The 17129-nt window shown below is 38.8% G+C and overlaps 1 protein-coding gene across 1 annotated transcript in view; it reads left to right on the top strand.

The window, feature by feature from the left end:
- Positions 1-17129, top strand: part of GMDS (GDP-mannose 4,6-dehydratase) — a 609262-nt gene that overhangs the window by 154988 nt on the left and 437145 nt on the right. The window contains exons 3-4 of the mRNA XM_084873318.1: positions 5249-5336; positions 6826-6935. Coding sequence (XP_084729444.1) covers positions 5249-5336; positions 6826-6935 — 198 coding nt within the window. The remainder of the gene's footprint in view (positions 1-5248; positions 5337-6825; positions 6936-17129) is intronic.

The raw sequence follows: 17129 nt of genomic DNA, 5'->3' as shown, positions 1-17129 counted from the left end.
TATATCTGATAAGAGGTAAATATCCAAAAATATAAAGAACACATGCAACTCAACACCAAAAACAAAACAAAACAAAACAAAAAACCCCCAAATAGTCCAATTAAAAAATGTGCAGAGGACCTAATGGACATTTCTCCAAAGAGAACATTTAAATGAACAATAGACATATGAAAAGCCTGCAACCTCAAGAGAAATGCAAATGAAAACCATAATGGAACTGATATATGTCCCCATTTTTCTACTTCTGGGTATATATTAAAAGAAACCTAAAACACTAATGCCAAAGAATAATAGATGCACCCTAATTTTTATTGAAGTCATTGGACCTTTCTAAGGCTTAGTTCCTTCCCATGGATGGGGCTGTTAGGCACTCTTTTCCCTAAGGTTATCATGATGATTCAGTGTGCACTGCTCAGCTAGAAGAGCGGAACTAAGCCATCAGTTGGACAGTCTGTGATAGACAGTCCAGAGGAGCTCTGTGGGGTCTACGAGGCTCATGGTTATGGGAGTAATAGAGTCACACAGTGCTTGGTGCTGCTACAGATTTTGTAGAGGCTCCTTTGTCCAGTTCACTACTTATACTTAGCATTAGTGGAAGGCAGGATATTACATGTCCTAGGTTCCTGGTCCTGTGCACATTATATTCCTTCCATTATAAGGGAACAAGGAAAACTGACATAAGTGAAGCTTCTTACGAAACTGAGTTCTAGTTTCCAGTGCTTTTCCTAGAGTCATTATTTGCTATGAGCCAGCAGCATATTTTGTACACCTGAAACTAATGCAAAATAATATTGAATGTAAACTGTACAAATACAGAGAGAAACAAGAGAAATGAAGGACAGAATTAAACTCTTTAAAAGCTAAAATTTATCTTTGAATATGTGAAAAACCTATATTAAATAACTGGGTGACAACTACATCAACACATATAAGAAGTTAAAGAATAGGTGAATTGTGGGTTTCACTTCCAAGAAAGGTATCATAACTAGGGAGATCAGGAGAACAAAAATAGGATATAAAAGATTGTGTAATTTTTATTTCATAAATTATTTGTTAGGATATGGAGTTTCTACTATTCCATTCTTGATCTGTGACGATCTCTGAAATATTTTTTTCTGGGTTGTTGGATATCCTAGAATCTATGGTGAAGAAAGCTTTTTATAGTTTCATTTTGAAACCATAAGGAGTTTTAGCATTTTTGACCATGTCAATCCTTTCTTCTTTTTTTAAATTATCACCAGAGTATACATATGTTTATTGATTTTAGAGAGAGACAGAGGGAGGGAGAGAGAGAGAAACATCAGTAGGTTGCCTCCCATGTGCACTTCAACCAGGGATCAAACCCACAACTTAGGTATGTGCCCTGACCAGCAATCGAACTCACAACCGTTTTGTATGCAGGATGATGCTCCAACCAACTGAGCCTCCCAGCCAGAGCCCCGCCCAGCCTTTAACATGACTGCTTATAAGCTGTGTTACTCAGGCAGCATCCTCTGTAGAATTGGAGCAGTAATAAAAAGTTGTTGTGAAGATCAGGTATTTTAATATCTATAAACAACAGTGTCTGACACATAGTCATTGCCATGTACATGTTAGCTATTGATGTTACCCACCAAACTTATACTTTTACAAAAAAAACAAACAAGTGGCATTAAACATACCTGAAGGCATTATTGCATCCAAGAAAAATCTAGATACTGAAGAATTTTAAATCTAGTGGTAAAAATTTTCTATTTTTGACTATATGAAATACTAAGTAAATAAACAAACAAATGGATTTCTTGCTTGGAAGAAGAGAGGAATGGAAGGAAGGCTGGAAGGGAAGAAGAAAGGAAGGATTTCTTTAAGTATTGCCTAATCAGATTAGGTTTTTAAGTCAAACAAACTTTGTTTTGACAATGAGAGAGCTTGGAATTTTCTTTTTCATCTCTTAGTTAAATGGGACATGAAATTAATTTGTCAAAATAATCACTTCCATTTATTTTAAGACCTCAGTTTTTCAGAATTATATTTTTTTGAACTGCCATATTTTAATAATGACTAAGTTTACAGGGAGTCACATGCAGCTCATTTTTCTTTTCACTTTGGTTTTCTAATTCATCATCTCTTTTCCCCAAAATCCTTATAAAAACAAAACAAGAAAAACCCTACTTACATCTCTTCCGTAACGAGAAAGCCACTAATCTCAAATTCTTAACTAGATTATCCAGTTTGCACAGATTTTGGCTTGTCTTGAAGTTTGCATTTTACCTGTTTCAAAAGTGGACAGACTTAGCTTTCATAGTTCTTAGAACAACACTTGCTATCATGGAATAAGCATTTGGCCGGTCTTTCTTTCCCTGTATACATGTACCAAAATGTGGGACTGAGGGAAAATTAAAACATATTATTTGGTATTAAGTAAAGGACACACAAAAAACACTAGTGCTTAATACTTTATTGTCACTCTTGTATTATTAACATGCTGTAACTTTGTGCAGTTGTCTGATTTTCATACTGAATCCATCAATATTATTTACTTTTAGAAAATCAGAGCTTATATGTTTATATACCATGTATTTGTATATGGCATTTCTCTTTGAGTTGTTCCAATATGTGACTTACCCAGAATTAACCAATCAAGAGAAAAAATAGACATAGCCATATTTTATTGTGTTTTTCTTTGTCAAGTTTAAATTATCTCTTTTTAGAATAAATAAATTATTATGTATCCAATGAAATAAAACTGAAAAATTTGTATTTCAGAAATAATTTTGGAGGTAAACACAAATTTTTCTATATATAAGTACATTTGTGAACTTGCTTTCTAATAAACATTAAATTTGTAGAGCAGTTCAACTTTGCAATCCTGTATAATAAAAGGCTAATGTGCAAATTGACCTAATGGTGGAAGGACTGGTCACTATGATGTGTACTGACCACCAGAGGGCATATGCTCAATGTAGGAGCTGCCCTCTGGTGGTCAGTGCACTCCCACAGGGGGAGCACTGCTCCAGTCATAAGAGTGGGCCTAAGCCATCAGTCAGACATCTCCCATGGGTTCTCAGACTGCGAGATTGTGCAGGCTGGGCTGAGGGATCACCAGAAGTGCACAAATTTCATGCACCGGGCCAGTAGTCTATATATAAAAGCCAGCCCCTGGAATGGAGGAACGACCGGAATGACTGAAACTACTGGTCACTATGACGTGCACTGCAGCGGCCAACTGGCCCTATAAGGGCTCCTATTGGCATCCACAAACCTTCCATGGCCCCTCTGCCCAGCTGGCCCAGCCTCCAGTTGTCCTCAACACCCCGATCAAGGGTGGGGTCATCTGGCTGACCACCAGTGGCCTTTCCCCCCTACTGTCCCTTCCCCTAATCACTGCCCCCATTGTGGGTGGGGCCGGCCAACCTCCTGTGAGCCCCCCCCCCCACTGGCACAGCCCTGGTTGAGCCCCAATTTGGGAGGTGGGGCCGGCAGCCAACCTCCCACAGTCCCTCTCCCCACCATCCTTGCCCCAATTGGCCCCTCAACCCATTGGGGGCAGGCTGGCTGGCAAACCTCCTGTATCCCCTCCCTCCACTGGCCCGACCCCAATGGCTCCCTTAGGGGTTGGCCGGCCAGATCCCACCCATGCATGAATTCATGCCCTGGGCCTCTAGTTAATAATAACTGGAAAAATTGGAGACCTTCAAGTAGAATAAATCCCAAGTTTAATATAAATGTTATTTTCTTCACTTTTATATTAAGAAATAGATATGTATACCCTCATCTCAATTAATGTTTTCTAAATTCTATCACCTTGTCAACCAAAGTTGTGATATGTCCTTCTTAAAATATTTTCAAGTTTACCAAATTTTTTTGTATAGTTCTTTTGGCAAATAAGTGTATGGATGCTTTTCTCTTTGACTATAAAGCAACTAACCAACAGAATTATTGATTGTGGGAGTGTGGTATCCTTTTGTAGATGTCACTTTCTCTGTATGCCATGTAAAATGATGATGGCATATTTTTTCTATTTGAAAGAAGTCTTATGTGCTTATAATTTCCCGCTGCACTTGGGATATTTGAGTCATGCCAAGAATTAGTTTTTGTTTGGAATAGACAGAAAACAATTAAATTAAAATATAGAAGTGTGTTCAGCTACAAATGATACTACCAAGCATTAGAAGGAACAACTCTGAAATAAATGAAGAAATTAAACTGCCATCAGTGAAACTGAAACTTGCACAGGTAGTGACAATAGTTGGTGTTAGCACTGGCAACACAAAGGGAGCAATCCTGACACAAGAAGGAAAGGTACCAGAACTTGAACAATTTAGCTTACATATCAGATACAAATATTCTTTTACTCAGTATTAGACAGGTATGCATTTTTATTCAATTACTTTTCCCCCCTCACACTTACCATGGTTAATTTAATGATCAATTTTTTTTAAAAAGTCCTCTCTTTATTTTAATTTTCTGTAAGTCTTTAATAAGTTTTCCCTCCCAATCTATTAGCTTTCTTACTTTCCCACACAGCAACTGCTCTCTGATTATATTTGTGGGCCCAAATATATATATATATATATATATATATATATATATATATATATATATATATATATGTGTGTGTGTGTGTGTGTGTATGTGTGTGTATGTATGTGTGTATGTATATATGTGTATATATATATATATATATATATATATATATATATATATATAAAGAGTGAGATACAAAGGTCCAAGGACACTGAACAGATGACAGATGTGGTGGTGTTTGGAGCCATTTGGCCTCCTGTTCTGTGTTGAAGAGGTTGCAAGGCTGTTTTACTGATATGAACTCACATGGTCTGTCTTCAGTTTCAAATGGAAGAGATATTTTTATCAACAGTAAGGCTGTATGTGTGTTTATAAAAGGAGACATCTGAGTATCTACCACTGAACACTTGCTGTGAAATCACGTAACTATGTGATTACTTTTTTTTTTTTGAGATTAGCAGTACAAACAGTGATGAAAGTGGAGGTAGAGCACTGTGGCTGGAGTACAGTGGTTGGTGGAAATGGAAGCATGGGAATTTTTAATAATGCAAAAATAATTTTTATAAATTATATATATATATATATATATATATATATATACACACACACATATATATGTGTGTATTTATGTATGTATATATAGTTTGCAAAGCTAAACATTATCAAAAGAACTCTTGAGTTGCTCATTAGTCTTTATTGTACATTTATAATTTATTCATATCTTCCCACACTGAAAATGCAGGTTCATGGAATTGTACGGAGATCCAGTTCATTCAATACTGGCCGAATTGAACATCTGTATAAGAACCCCCAGGCTCATATTGAAGGAAGTAAGTAATTGTCATTTCTAAAATCACTTTCTCTAACAGACTATATTATGAGATATTTTCTAAAGTCCTTTTTCTCAAAGCCTATGAAGTTGTAGTTATTGATCCTAAATTACCTGTATTGAATGATATCTGCAATTTTTGAAAACCCTTTGTTGATTTCTGGCCTCAGGCCACAGTGTCATCTTGGTGAGTCTGTTACAAGGATGTTGGTCAGGTCTTGCCACTCTAGAAACCAACAGAAGACATACCTTTGACCACTTGCTTCAGGTGTTCTTATCCCCTCAAGTAAGATCAGCTTCATAGTTTTGGAATATTCTTACTTTTTGTTTGTTCTAATGTAATTAAGTTAAACAATCTTTGTACATTTATTTAATTTTAAAAGACAGGTCCCAAAACAAATGGCAGTAAAAACTGTATTTAATTGCTGTGTAGATCATTGTCAGTATTTACAGTTGTTTGTTATTTTTGTTACTAAAATTGCCCGTATGTATTTGTAGGATTTACTTGGCACAGTCACTGTGTTTTCCCATGTGATCTTTCTTATGACTCCCATTTTACAGATGAGGAAATGGAGGCGGAGATGATGTCACTTTATCAAGGCTATATACCATGTAAAAGACAGAGCTGGGACTAGGACATGGCATTTTTTAGCTTCCTAGTTTATCCTATTTTACTCATCCAGTTTTTCCAGCTAGCAGGGATAATCTAGTTAGCTTTAAACCATAAGTGATTTCATATTTACTTCAGAGCCTTGGGTTACTTGTACAGATAGTGACATCATTAGGATGATGACCTCATTGTCCTTAGTAAATCTTAATATTTAGGTTATTTATTAATCCATCTTAAAATTGTTATATTTATGCAAAATACAGGATGGCACTGCCATTGGATCCAGACATAAGTCAATATTGTGTAAAAATTATGAAAAGGTCAAGTTGGCAAATCATCCATATATGTGTGTCCTTGACTAATGAAGTCAATGTAAGGATATGCTTAGATTTATGGTTAGAGTAGGCTAGTTGTCCTTTAATCACCTATGTCATACTTCACACATTTCATAGATGGTTAAAGGATTGATGCTTATGAAGTACTTGAAAATTGTTAGATAACAGTATAAGAACATAGCTGTCTTCACTTTTATTAGTGTATTTGATTTTTTTTAGATAGTATCCACATTAGGGCAATTTTTTTTTTTTTTTTTTTTTTGTCTGAATCTCACTCTTAGGTAACATACCTTACAACCACCTGGAAGCTGTAGTTAATTATATAACATCTGTCATAATGTTGTTTTTTTAAGTTAATCTGAGTTTTTATAAATCCTGTAGGGACACAAGCAACAAATACGAATATTTCACTTTTTAAAGTCTTTGCTGATCTGGAACCAGTCTGGTTTATAGACTTTAAGAATATGCATTTCAATTTTGATATTTTAAAAAATTGGGCTTATGTCATTTTCTTCTATCTAATGCTATGTTTTTGAACCCTAAAGACATGAAGTTACACTACGGTGATCTCACTGACAGCACCTGCCTTGTAAAGATCATCAATGAAGTAAAGCCCACCGAGATCTACAACCTTGGCGCCCAGAGCCATGTCAAAGTAAGCCCTTTCTGTTGTCATGGTTTTGCTGGCTGTGCTCCTGAATTTAGTCTGTGTTTTATTTTTTGTTTGTTATTTCTAATGCAGTAATACAACCATAGTCCTAAGTTTTATCATTAATGTTAGTTTAAGTATTAATCCTAATAGAAATATTAATATATTTTTAAGTACATTCTCTGTTATTGATCAATATAATATAACCTTACTACTAACATTAAAATAGCAATACTCATTTATTTTGGGTTGGTTTTTTGGTTATAAGCCCCACTTGGATGTATTTTCTGCATTTGAAATTACATTGTAGATGAGGTGTTGTTGTTTTTTTAAAGGTTGGAAAAACTTAATAAAACTTCTATTTTAATATTAATTTTTGATAGTAGTTATATCATTGGCTGAGAAAATACTATTTTTGAGTTTTGATAATATATTAAATTGATGAAGTTAAATTTTTTATAAGTAGTAAAAATCATTGGAAGAAAATCTTACTAGCTTTTTGTTACCCCAGTATGATACAGCTAATGTTGATTTATTTTCTCTGGTAGTTTTTTTATTCTGGAACAAATTGCAGTAAACCTGAGCAGCCCACCCCTAGGGTTCTAGCAGTTAGTTTCAGTCAAGTTTTTGGTGCTGAAGTCTGGTGCTCAATTGAGTGAGTGAAATCTGAACCCAGGGATGATGTGATGTCTATTTAGATACTTATTTAATCAGGATAGTTATTGGAACTTTGAAATAAAAGCGAATTAACTCTAACTTAAAACATCCCAGAAACTCTATTAGTATTTTTTGCTGTTTGATTAATGAATTCAGCAGTCTTATTTCAGAAAGTATTTATGGTAATTTGTTACTTATTTGCTATTTCTCCATATCCCAAGTTAGGACAGTATGGAAGCTGTATGCATGTTTTATATCTCTGCTATTTTAAGGGAGAAATTATGAATTAGATAAAATGAAACCAGGTGTAGAACATAGAGAAACACAGTGGTAAGCCCTGTGTTTTATAACTGATATCAAATTTAAAACTTGAGTGTAAATCCTTATACTTTTTCTCTAAAATACTGACCTTGAAGGGTGGCTACATGCCAATCAATAAAAACACTTCTTGTCTGTTTTTTAGGGGGAAAAAATTAACTCCTTTCTTAATCTCTAATGATTCTGTACTATATCCAGGCTTAAGCTTTGATTTGTGAAAGGTATTAAGATTAGAACAGAGCAACTGTTCTAAATGATTTTAAACATTTCCTCTCATTTCCAAAGAGTATCCTGCACCCCAGGTGTTGAGAGATTATCACCCCTCTGTCCTTAGAGAAGCAGTGACTCTTTATCACTCCAGGAATGAATTACTTATCCCTAACTGAAGTAATCAATGCATCTTTCACATTATAATTTATCAAGCTGCTCTGCCTTCCTGATCAAACTTGAGAGTATCTTCCAGACAAAATAGAATGTTTTGGAATGAATGCTCTGTTATTTAACTCCTTCAGATCAAGAAGTTTCTTTTGGGATTGCAGATAGTTTATCATCTCTGAAAACTGTAAACTGACATGGTATGAGATGCAGGACATTTTATAAAGATTTATTCATAGAAAGCCTCCCATTTTCCATTTTGGTAATAAGTGAGCCGATCTTTTTTTAAAAAGTTTTTGTAATTCAAAAAATCTGACATACTTTCCTTACTTTGAAGTGAGCCTAATGTTGCAGTAAGTTTAGAAAGCATAGGAAATTGAGTCGATTGCTCCTAAGTTGTTATGTATGTGAAGTTTATCTGTTTGTACTGTGTTTCACCTACTCTCAAAGGCTGGTTAAGTGGCAGAAATGGTACTTGGTATGAACTTTGGCTTTAATATCATTTAGCCCTTGAACAAATATTTGCATTCATGGTCAAGTGCAGTACACAAAGATCTGTAAAACCCATTTCTGTTGTGGAGGGTCTCACCTTTTGTAGGGGTGCATGGTGGCAAGTGACAGAGGTTGGCAATAAATATTTGGGTCTATAGAGACAGGTGAAGGAGAACTTTAGTTTGAGGGAATTATGCATGTTGTTAAGAGGTGTTGGGGAGTGAAATTTATAATCATAGTTAGTGGAAACAGATATTTAAAATGGAGGTAGTAATATAAAGCCAAGAGTCAGAAATGAGGAAACTTGGAACATGTTTATAACATGACTAGAAACCCGGTGTACAAAATTGGTGCATGGGGAGAGGGGAGTGTCCCTCAGCCAAGCCTGCCCCCTCTCACAGACTGGGAGCCCCCAGGAGATGTCCTACGGGGAGCAGGCCTAAGCCACAGTCTGGCCTTCCTCTGCGGGAGGTGACTGGGCTGGTCAGGGGAAGACACCAGCCCCATTTCCCCATTGCTGCTGCTACTGTCCTGCCCTGCACTATGGGCTCTGCCATCTTTGTAGCAGAGTGATGGTTAACTTGCATATAACTCTTATTAGAGAGGATGAGCATTCTAGATTAGCTGAGCAAAAAGTTTGTTGAGGAGAAATGTGAGGTAAGGCTAGGTAGAAAGTTGGGCTACGTTTGTGCAATCTTCACATGCTTTTGAACAGAGAAAAAATAGAATCAGAGGTGAGTTTTATAGTTAAGGCTTGTGGTAGGGTGTAAATATTTTTCTCTTTTCCACATCCAGCGTGGCTAGAGAATGGTCCAATTCCTGAGTAAGGGGTGGTTGGGGATTGAGAAAATTAAAGAAACAGACAGACACAGAGATAGAAAGAAAAAGCTGGGGCTGGGTGGGACAGCTGTCCTCTGATGGAGAGACAGTGCCCATACATCTGGTTTACTTTATAGATCAAAACCCAGTAAGTTTTACTAAAGCCCAAGACAAAGGAGATTATGTGCATTCTTGGGGCTTCTTTGTAATCATCACTTCTGGGTGGGCATGAATAATCGTGTTTGTTCCTGGTGCTTGGCTGGATTTAGATAATAAATCCCATCCCCTGGTACCTGAGCTGAAGGTCAAGCTGACAACATATCTACCTCTGGCAAAAGGTATCTTTCCTTGGCTCTGCCAACTCCACTGGATTCAGCTGACAATAGTTAAAGAAATGCTCATGTGCCTTCCCAGACATTCTTTATAGTAGGTTTTCAGAAGACATAGGAAGCTGATGAAGATGGTGGAATGAGAAATGGGAATGATGAAGGTGTTGGGGAGGAACTGTTAGAATCTGATAGAGGAAATGAGAAGTTCCCTCTTGGATACATTCCATTGGCAGTATTGGAAGAACATTCAGGGGAAACAAGTCGTGAGGTTATTTAGAGTAATTTGAGAGAGATTTTGGGTATAGAAATGTAAATTCATTTCTGGATGTTCTTGAGATGCCAAAGCAGCAGCTGAAAAAAGAGGAATAGAAGACTGAAGAATGAACCTTTGAGATATGCTTGTATTTGTATTGTGGAAGGAGCAAGAGTAGTTCCCAATGATAGCAAGTGGGAGATAGAGAGGCAGGAGGGTGGAATTGTGTCACAGAAGTAAAAGAATTAGGACATTTCACACAGGAGAGAATGTCCACAGTGCTAGGAAATTCATATATGTCTAGGAGAGGGAGGCCCAGGGAATAGACATTGTTTTGAGATGATTGGGACTTTTAAAATGAGCATTTTAGCAATACCCTGGAAGAGAAGCCAGAATACAGAGGGTCTAGAAGTTATGGGGTTGTGAGGGAAATATAATTGAATAGAGTCTTTTCTAGAAATTTCTTGGGAATGGAAGAGAGAATATGATGAAGCTCACTTCCCCTGAGCCTCTGATTCAGTATGTCTGGAGTGGGGTCTAAGGACTTTTTCTTCTAGGACTTTCCTGCCTAGGTGAGGCTGCTCCTGGTCTGGGACTTCACTTTGAGAACTACTGCTCCAGTGTTTAGGTTTCTTGGTATATATTTAATGTAATATCTGCATTAAATGCATTCTTCTTAGGCCTTTTTTCTTTTATGTCTCAGCTTTGGAATTTGACATGGTAAAACCCTGTTTCTTATCAGTTAATGACTCTGTGAGCTTTTAAAGTCTAAAATTGTACCCATTCAATCAGAATGATAAGAAAAGAAGGAAACTAAGTAGAATCCAATATACTCCTATATAATAAGAGTAATATGTAAATTGACCCTACCTCAGCTACACCCACAAGCCAAGTCCACAAGCAACATCCATCAGCCAATCAGGAGCAGATATGCAAATAAACCTAACCTAAATGGCTATGGCCACCCAGAACAGGAGGAAGGCTTAGGCTTCCCCAGCAATGGAGAAAGCCAAGTTTTCTGCCTGCCCTTACTAGCCTAGGCCTCCACTCAATGCTACAAAGTTTCAATGATAGAAGATAAATAAATCCCAACAAAATGGCAGCAGCCATGGAGCTGGAGAGAGCAGGAGGCTAGGATTTCCCCTGGCGATGGAGGAAGCCAAGCTTTCCACCTGCCCTTGCCAGTGTAGGCCTCCACTCCAGTCTACAAAGTTTCAATTATAGAAGATAAATAAATCCCAACAGAAATGGCTGCCACCACAGAGCGAGCAGAAGGCTTGGCTCTATTCTAGGCTACAAAGTTTCAATTATAGAAGATAAATAAATCCCAGATACCAGGGTCCTTGCTTGGGTCGCTGGGGTGTATGGCCAGCCTGCAAACCACCACAGGCCCCTCACCCAAGCCACCCCATGCCCCAAGGGAACCCCTCCTTGATCCAGACACCCTTCAGTGCAAACCAGCTGGCCCCCACCCCTACCCATGCACCAGGCTTCTATCCTATCTAATAAAAGAGTAATACGAAGATTGACCATCACTCCAACACACAAGATGGCTGCCCGCATGTGGTCAAAGATCCTGCCCCCATGTGGACATAAGATGGCCACCACAAGATGGCCGGCAGGGGAAGGCAGTTGGGAGGGACCAGATCTGCAATGGAGGGCAGTTGTGGGCTTATTAGGCCAGCAGGAGAGGGTGATTGGGAGGGACCAGGCCTGTATGGGAGGGGAGTTGGGGGCAATCAAGCCTGCAGGGGAGGGCAGTTAGGGGTGACTGGGCCTGCAGGGAATGGCAGTTGGGGGGGACCAGTTCTGCAAGGGAGGACAGTTAGGGGTGATGAGGCCTGCAGTGGAGGGCAGTTAAGGGCAAACGGGCTGGCAGGGGATCAGGTAGGCATCAATCAGGCTGGCAAGGGAGTGGTTAGGGGGTGACCAGGCTGGCAGGCAGAAGTGGTTAGGGGCAATCAGGAAGGCAGGCAGTCTAGAAATTGGGAGCTAGCAGTCCTGGATTGTGAGATGGATGTCCGACTGCCCATTTGTACATTCCTCGAGGGGTCCCACATTGGAGAGGGTGCAGGCTGGGCTGAGGGACACCGCCCTCCCCCATACATGAATTTTGTGCACTGGGCCTCTAGTATATAATAAAGTGGTAATATACAAATTGATTATTATTCCAATATACAAGATGGCCGCCCAATGTGAACACAAGATGGCCACCACAAAATGGCCAGCAGGGGAGGGCACTTCTGGGCAATCAGGCCAGCAGGGTTTGGCAGTTGGGAAGGACCAGGCCTACAGGAGAGGGCAGTTGGGAGGGACCAGGCCTGCAGGGGAAGGCAGTTGGGGGGGACCAGGCCTGCAGGGGAGGGAAGTTAGGAGGGAACAGGCCTGCAGAGGAGGGCAGTTGGGGGCAATTGGGCCAGCAGGGGAGGGCAGTTAGGGGCAATCAGGCCAGCAGGGGAGCAGTTAGGTGTCGATCAGGCTGGCAGGGGAGTGGTTAGGGGCAATCAGGCAGGCAGGCAGGGAAGCGGTGGGGAGCCAGCAGTCCTAGATTGTGAGAGGGATGTCCAAATGCCAGGTTAGGCACAATCCCACTGGACAGTCGGACATCCCTTGAGGGGTCCCAGATTGGAGAGGTTGCAGGCAGGCTTGAGGAAAACTCCCTGCCCCCGTGCTCGAATTTCTTTCATTGGGCCTCTAGAATATTTATACCAAATTCTTCCCATTCAGAATCTTTTTCTGAGCATATGTAGTCCATGAGAGTAAATACTACTCGGACACTCTAGTGTTTTAGGAAAATAGCATGAATACAATTCACTGTCAGAGGTCCTTTAAAAGTCCATGTTCTTGCCACTATTTTTGCTGTAGTGTAAAGTCAGATTGATCATTAGTCATGGAGGAGTGGATGTGGGCAGAGGCTGGCATGGGCAGCTGGAGAAGATGGACTGACTGTTAGGATGCTCTGGAGATGTCTCTCTGTCCCCAGAACTCCCAGACTCTATACACTGGGCTGTGTCTGCCTGTTCTGGTAGTTTGTTAGGGAATAGGATAGAAAATACATATTTTGTTTTTTATAATTGATTTCTTTATATTAGTCAGCTTTGTTGGATTTACTGCATTCATAGACAATAGTTTTTAAACAAAAGTTCTTTCTGACAGTGGAATGCTTATAAAAAGGTTAATTAAAACATATTTCTTATTATTTAGTTTGGAACTCTTCTGAAAGAAGGTTCTAATATTAGCACATTTTTTGTTTACTTTTGAATCTGTGACTTCTAGACTGGGCATTGTTTGTGTTGGCTTCTCTCTGCAAAGAATGAAGTCTTCTATCACTCTCACTTCCAGTTAATTTGATGTGGGCTATGATATGCTAAAAGTAAGGAAAATAAAATAATAGGAAGTTGGTCTGGTTTCCTGTAGGAAACCAATGGAGATGAAATTGGTTCTTGGAATAAACTCACAGCTGTCTGGGAAATACTGACTGAAGACATTTTGTGAATCATAAACAGAAATATTATGACTCATGAAGTATAGGCCATTGAGAGGCTGATTTGATCTTATGTGGGAAAAAGTGAGGGGTGACTGAAATGCACTCATTATTAAAAGTAGTTAAACCTCACATGATGACATCATGCAACTAGGAAACAATTATCTAGTTTATAGTATTGTTCATTTTGATGGTGAAATATTTTGGAGCCTACTTTATTGTTCTTTTCCCCCCCTATATAAATTAATGTTTTTTAAATAGTTTCTATCTTAAATTTCTTATTTCTTCAGCATCCTTCACTGTCATGGTTTTGATGTGTCCACCATCCCTTTAACTTCTTTGATCATCTTGCATCACTCTTGAAGTCTTAGTGTTGAACGAGATCTTTTCCATAGTAAATGTGGTTCCATGTTATTCCCTGTTTTCTCCTAACGCCATGTTGGAATTGCCTTAAGTTTTTTTAAGGAACGAAATTAATGCAATCATGAAATGTTAGAGTTAAAAGGAACTTTAGGCAGAATTTAATATAATTTTCATTTTATAAATGAAATTGCCTGATCAAAGTCACAAACTGGTTAGTGTCCAATTTAGGACTGGAAATTTCTTTCTTTTCATATCTAAGTTTCTTCTTAAGCTTATTCTTCCTTTGGTGTCTCTTATAGATAAAGTTATTTACTCCTCTGATTTTCTAATTCCTTCTCAGTGTTGAAAACCATTATTCAGTCTTCCTTTAACTTTCTCTTATTCAAATTGAATAATTCTATATTTTTCTTTCATTTTCTAACTCTTTATCTTTCTTACTTTCCTTGTCAATTCTATGTAAATTATCTGTTTAGTTTTGTTTTATGATAGCGAGGAGGCATAAGTGCCCAGAAGGTAAATTGGGGCATAGCTGAGTGAGTGATGTGGGATTTTCTACTCCAGTTGTATGGGTCCATTTAGCAAATTCTGAACATGGAAGCAGAAAGGAGCTGAATCTAAATAGTCTTCATAGTGGTACTTCCAGCTTAGAAAGCTAGTCGGCAAGAAGCATAGCTGACTAAGTAGTGGTCAGGCAAAATCAGAATCAGGCAGAGATGAGACAGAAAAGCCAGAACAGGAATGCAGCTAGGAACAAAAAGATGCATGAAAATTGAAGAGTAGTGGACTTAAAATTACAAAGTTGTCATCTCCAGTGACATTTTCCTGGTTGGTCCTGAGAGATAAAATTTATAGCTGGAGCGCTTATTCCCATATTTATCTTCAGGAAACCTAAACCTCTTGTGTCTGCTGTAATTGAGGAAGGAAAGTAGGTGACTAAATGTACTGGGAGAATTGCTTATGGTTGGGAAGGGTAGGTGCCTAGGTTGAACATCTGGTTAGTACCTGAATAACCCAGTTATAGAACAAAACAAAATTGCAACAATGTGACCCTTTACTGTGTAATTATAGCAAGGGGATGGCCTATTAAAAACTTAGAGCAGTGGTCGGCAAACTCATTAGTCAAGAGAGCTAAAATGTCAACAGTACAACAATTGAAATTTCTTTTGAGAGCCAATTTTTTAAAACTTAAACTTCTTCTAATGTCACTTCTTCAAAATAGACTCGCCCAGGCCGTGGTGTTTTGTGGAAGAGCCACACTCAAGGGGCCAAAGAACCTCATGTGGCTCGTGAGCCGCAGTTTGCCAAGAGCAAACAGCAGAGAGGACTGTTCTTCTGTGTCCTTGCTTATTCCTGTATTTATTTTGGATCCTGGGGAGCCTGACAGGGAGGTGTGAGTAGAGTAGGAAAATGAGGAGTAGGCAGGGGCATAGATGTTGCTGTTAGAAAGGGAACTGTCAGAGCATTCTTAAATCTAGCCCCACATCCCACACAATTGTTCATTTAGTCAAGTTGTGCGAGTTCACCTAACCTCTAGAGTTCATTTAGTCAAGTTGTGTGAATTCACCTAACTTCTCATCCACTCTGCTGCTACCTTTCACCAGGGCCTGATGCACAGAAACTTACAGATGCAGAATGCTAGGATGAGTGTTGAGTAGGTTACTCTGTCATGGGCAGAAGGGAGGACAGTTTTCATGAGGCACTGCAGTACAGGCCAGAGTTCCCTTATCATGGGCTCACATTGGAATTCCCAGTACACATCCTAAAACTTCAGATCCTGGCCCTGTCACATGCTAGATTTTGGCAGAGTGCTCAGACTTCTTAAGCTTCCATCCTTTCATCTGTAAAATGAGCACCCACCTGCGGTTGTGGGTCTTGTGGGCCTTTGTACTTGCTTTTGCTGGTAATTCTCTTACCTCGGTATCCGCTTGCTTCTCTTAATTTTTTTTTTAATTTTCCTTAAATGCCAGCTTCCCAGTAAGGCTGTTCTGTCTATCCTTTTTGCAACAGCAGTTCTGGGAGTTGCTGACAGTCCATCTCAAGGGAATAAAGTAGGGCAGCAAAGAAATGTCCTAGGAGCTGAGGGTTGGCTGCTCTGCTGCCCCACCTAACTCTCCACAAACCCTGTGTGTTCTCAGCTCCTAATTTAGGCTAACATGAGGAAATTATCTGGAGAAATGAATGTGCTAAGGTAACACAGTGAGTCAAAGTGGAGAGGCCTGCCCTTCACAGCATCTGCAGTTTGAAATTTTATGCAAGAATATTTTTCACATTTAAATGTCTCTAATTCCTGTCACTGAAACTTTAACTTGTTATGACATACTATGAAGGGGAAAAGGATTTTTGGAGCCTTGTTTTGTTTTTGTTTTTGTTTTTTATTAAAAGGACCATAGAATTCTGAGGTAAAGGAAATCTTGGCAATGAATGAGCCAGCTCTGGCCCTTACTTCACAAAGGACTGCCTGGAACTCCATTGATGAACCACAGAGCCCACTATCTAGGCTGGAACCCACATCTGAGGTTGCTTGGTTTTCTTGTCTTACTGCTAATCAGAGAAGACTGGGGGGTGGGGGGCGCTATATGTCATTGAAATATGAGGGAAGGTAACACAGACTCCCATGTTTGAGGTTTTACCTCTCTTGTCATTCCCACTACTTATTACATACAGTGAGGTAATGTTTAGGTTTGAGTTAAAAACATTGTTCTTTCCTTGCTGGAGTGAACTGGTTATAATTAATACCATATGAATAGTGTTTGCACAGCTAGGAAGATCCCCAAATACATCAGTGCAAGGTGTAATGTTAACATGTCAGTAATACTAAACTAAAATTAGTATATAGGGAGCATCAAAATCCATAGTATGAACTCATCAGGAAAAATCACCATCTTTTTGTTAGGAGAGTTCAATTCAATTCAATATACAGTTTTTATAATGAGCCCTTATATTGTCCTGGTGTGTAAGTAAGTTTCCTTAAAAACTGTGGGAGGCAAATAATTGCTCTGAATGTAACCAGAAGAATCAATAGCTTAATAACCAAAATGAGTAATTTGTTCCTATTTATATACTTACTTTTTAAAAAGAAATTGCCAAGACTGTTTTATGATTATACTGTC

The sequence above is a fragment of the Pipistrellus hanaki genome, assembly GCF_964339955.1.
Source record: "Pipistrellus hanaki genome assembly, chromosome: 2".
Classification (NCBI taxonomy): domain Eukaryota; kingdom Metazoa; phylum Chordata; class Mammalia; order Chiroptera; family Vespertilionidae; genus Pipistrellus; species Pipistrellus hanaki.
Note: the sequence above shows the minus strand (reverse complement) of the source record. Positions and strands in the feature narration are given on the sequence as shown.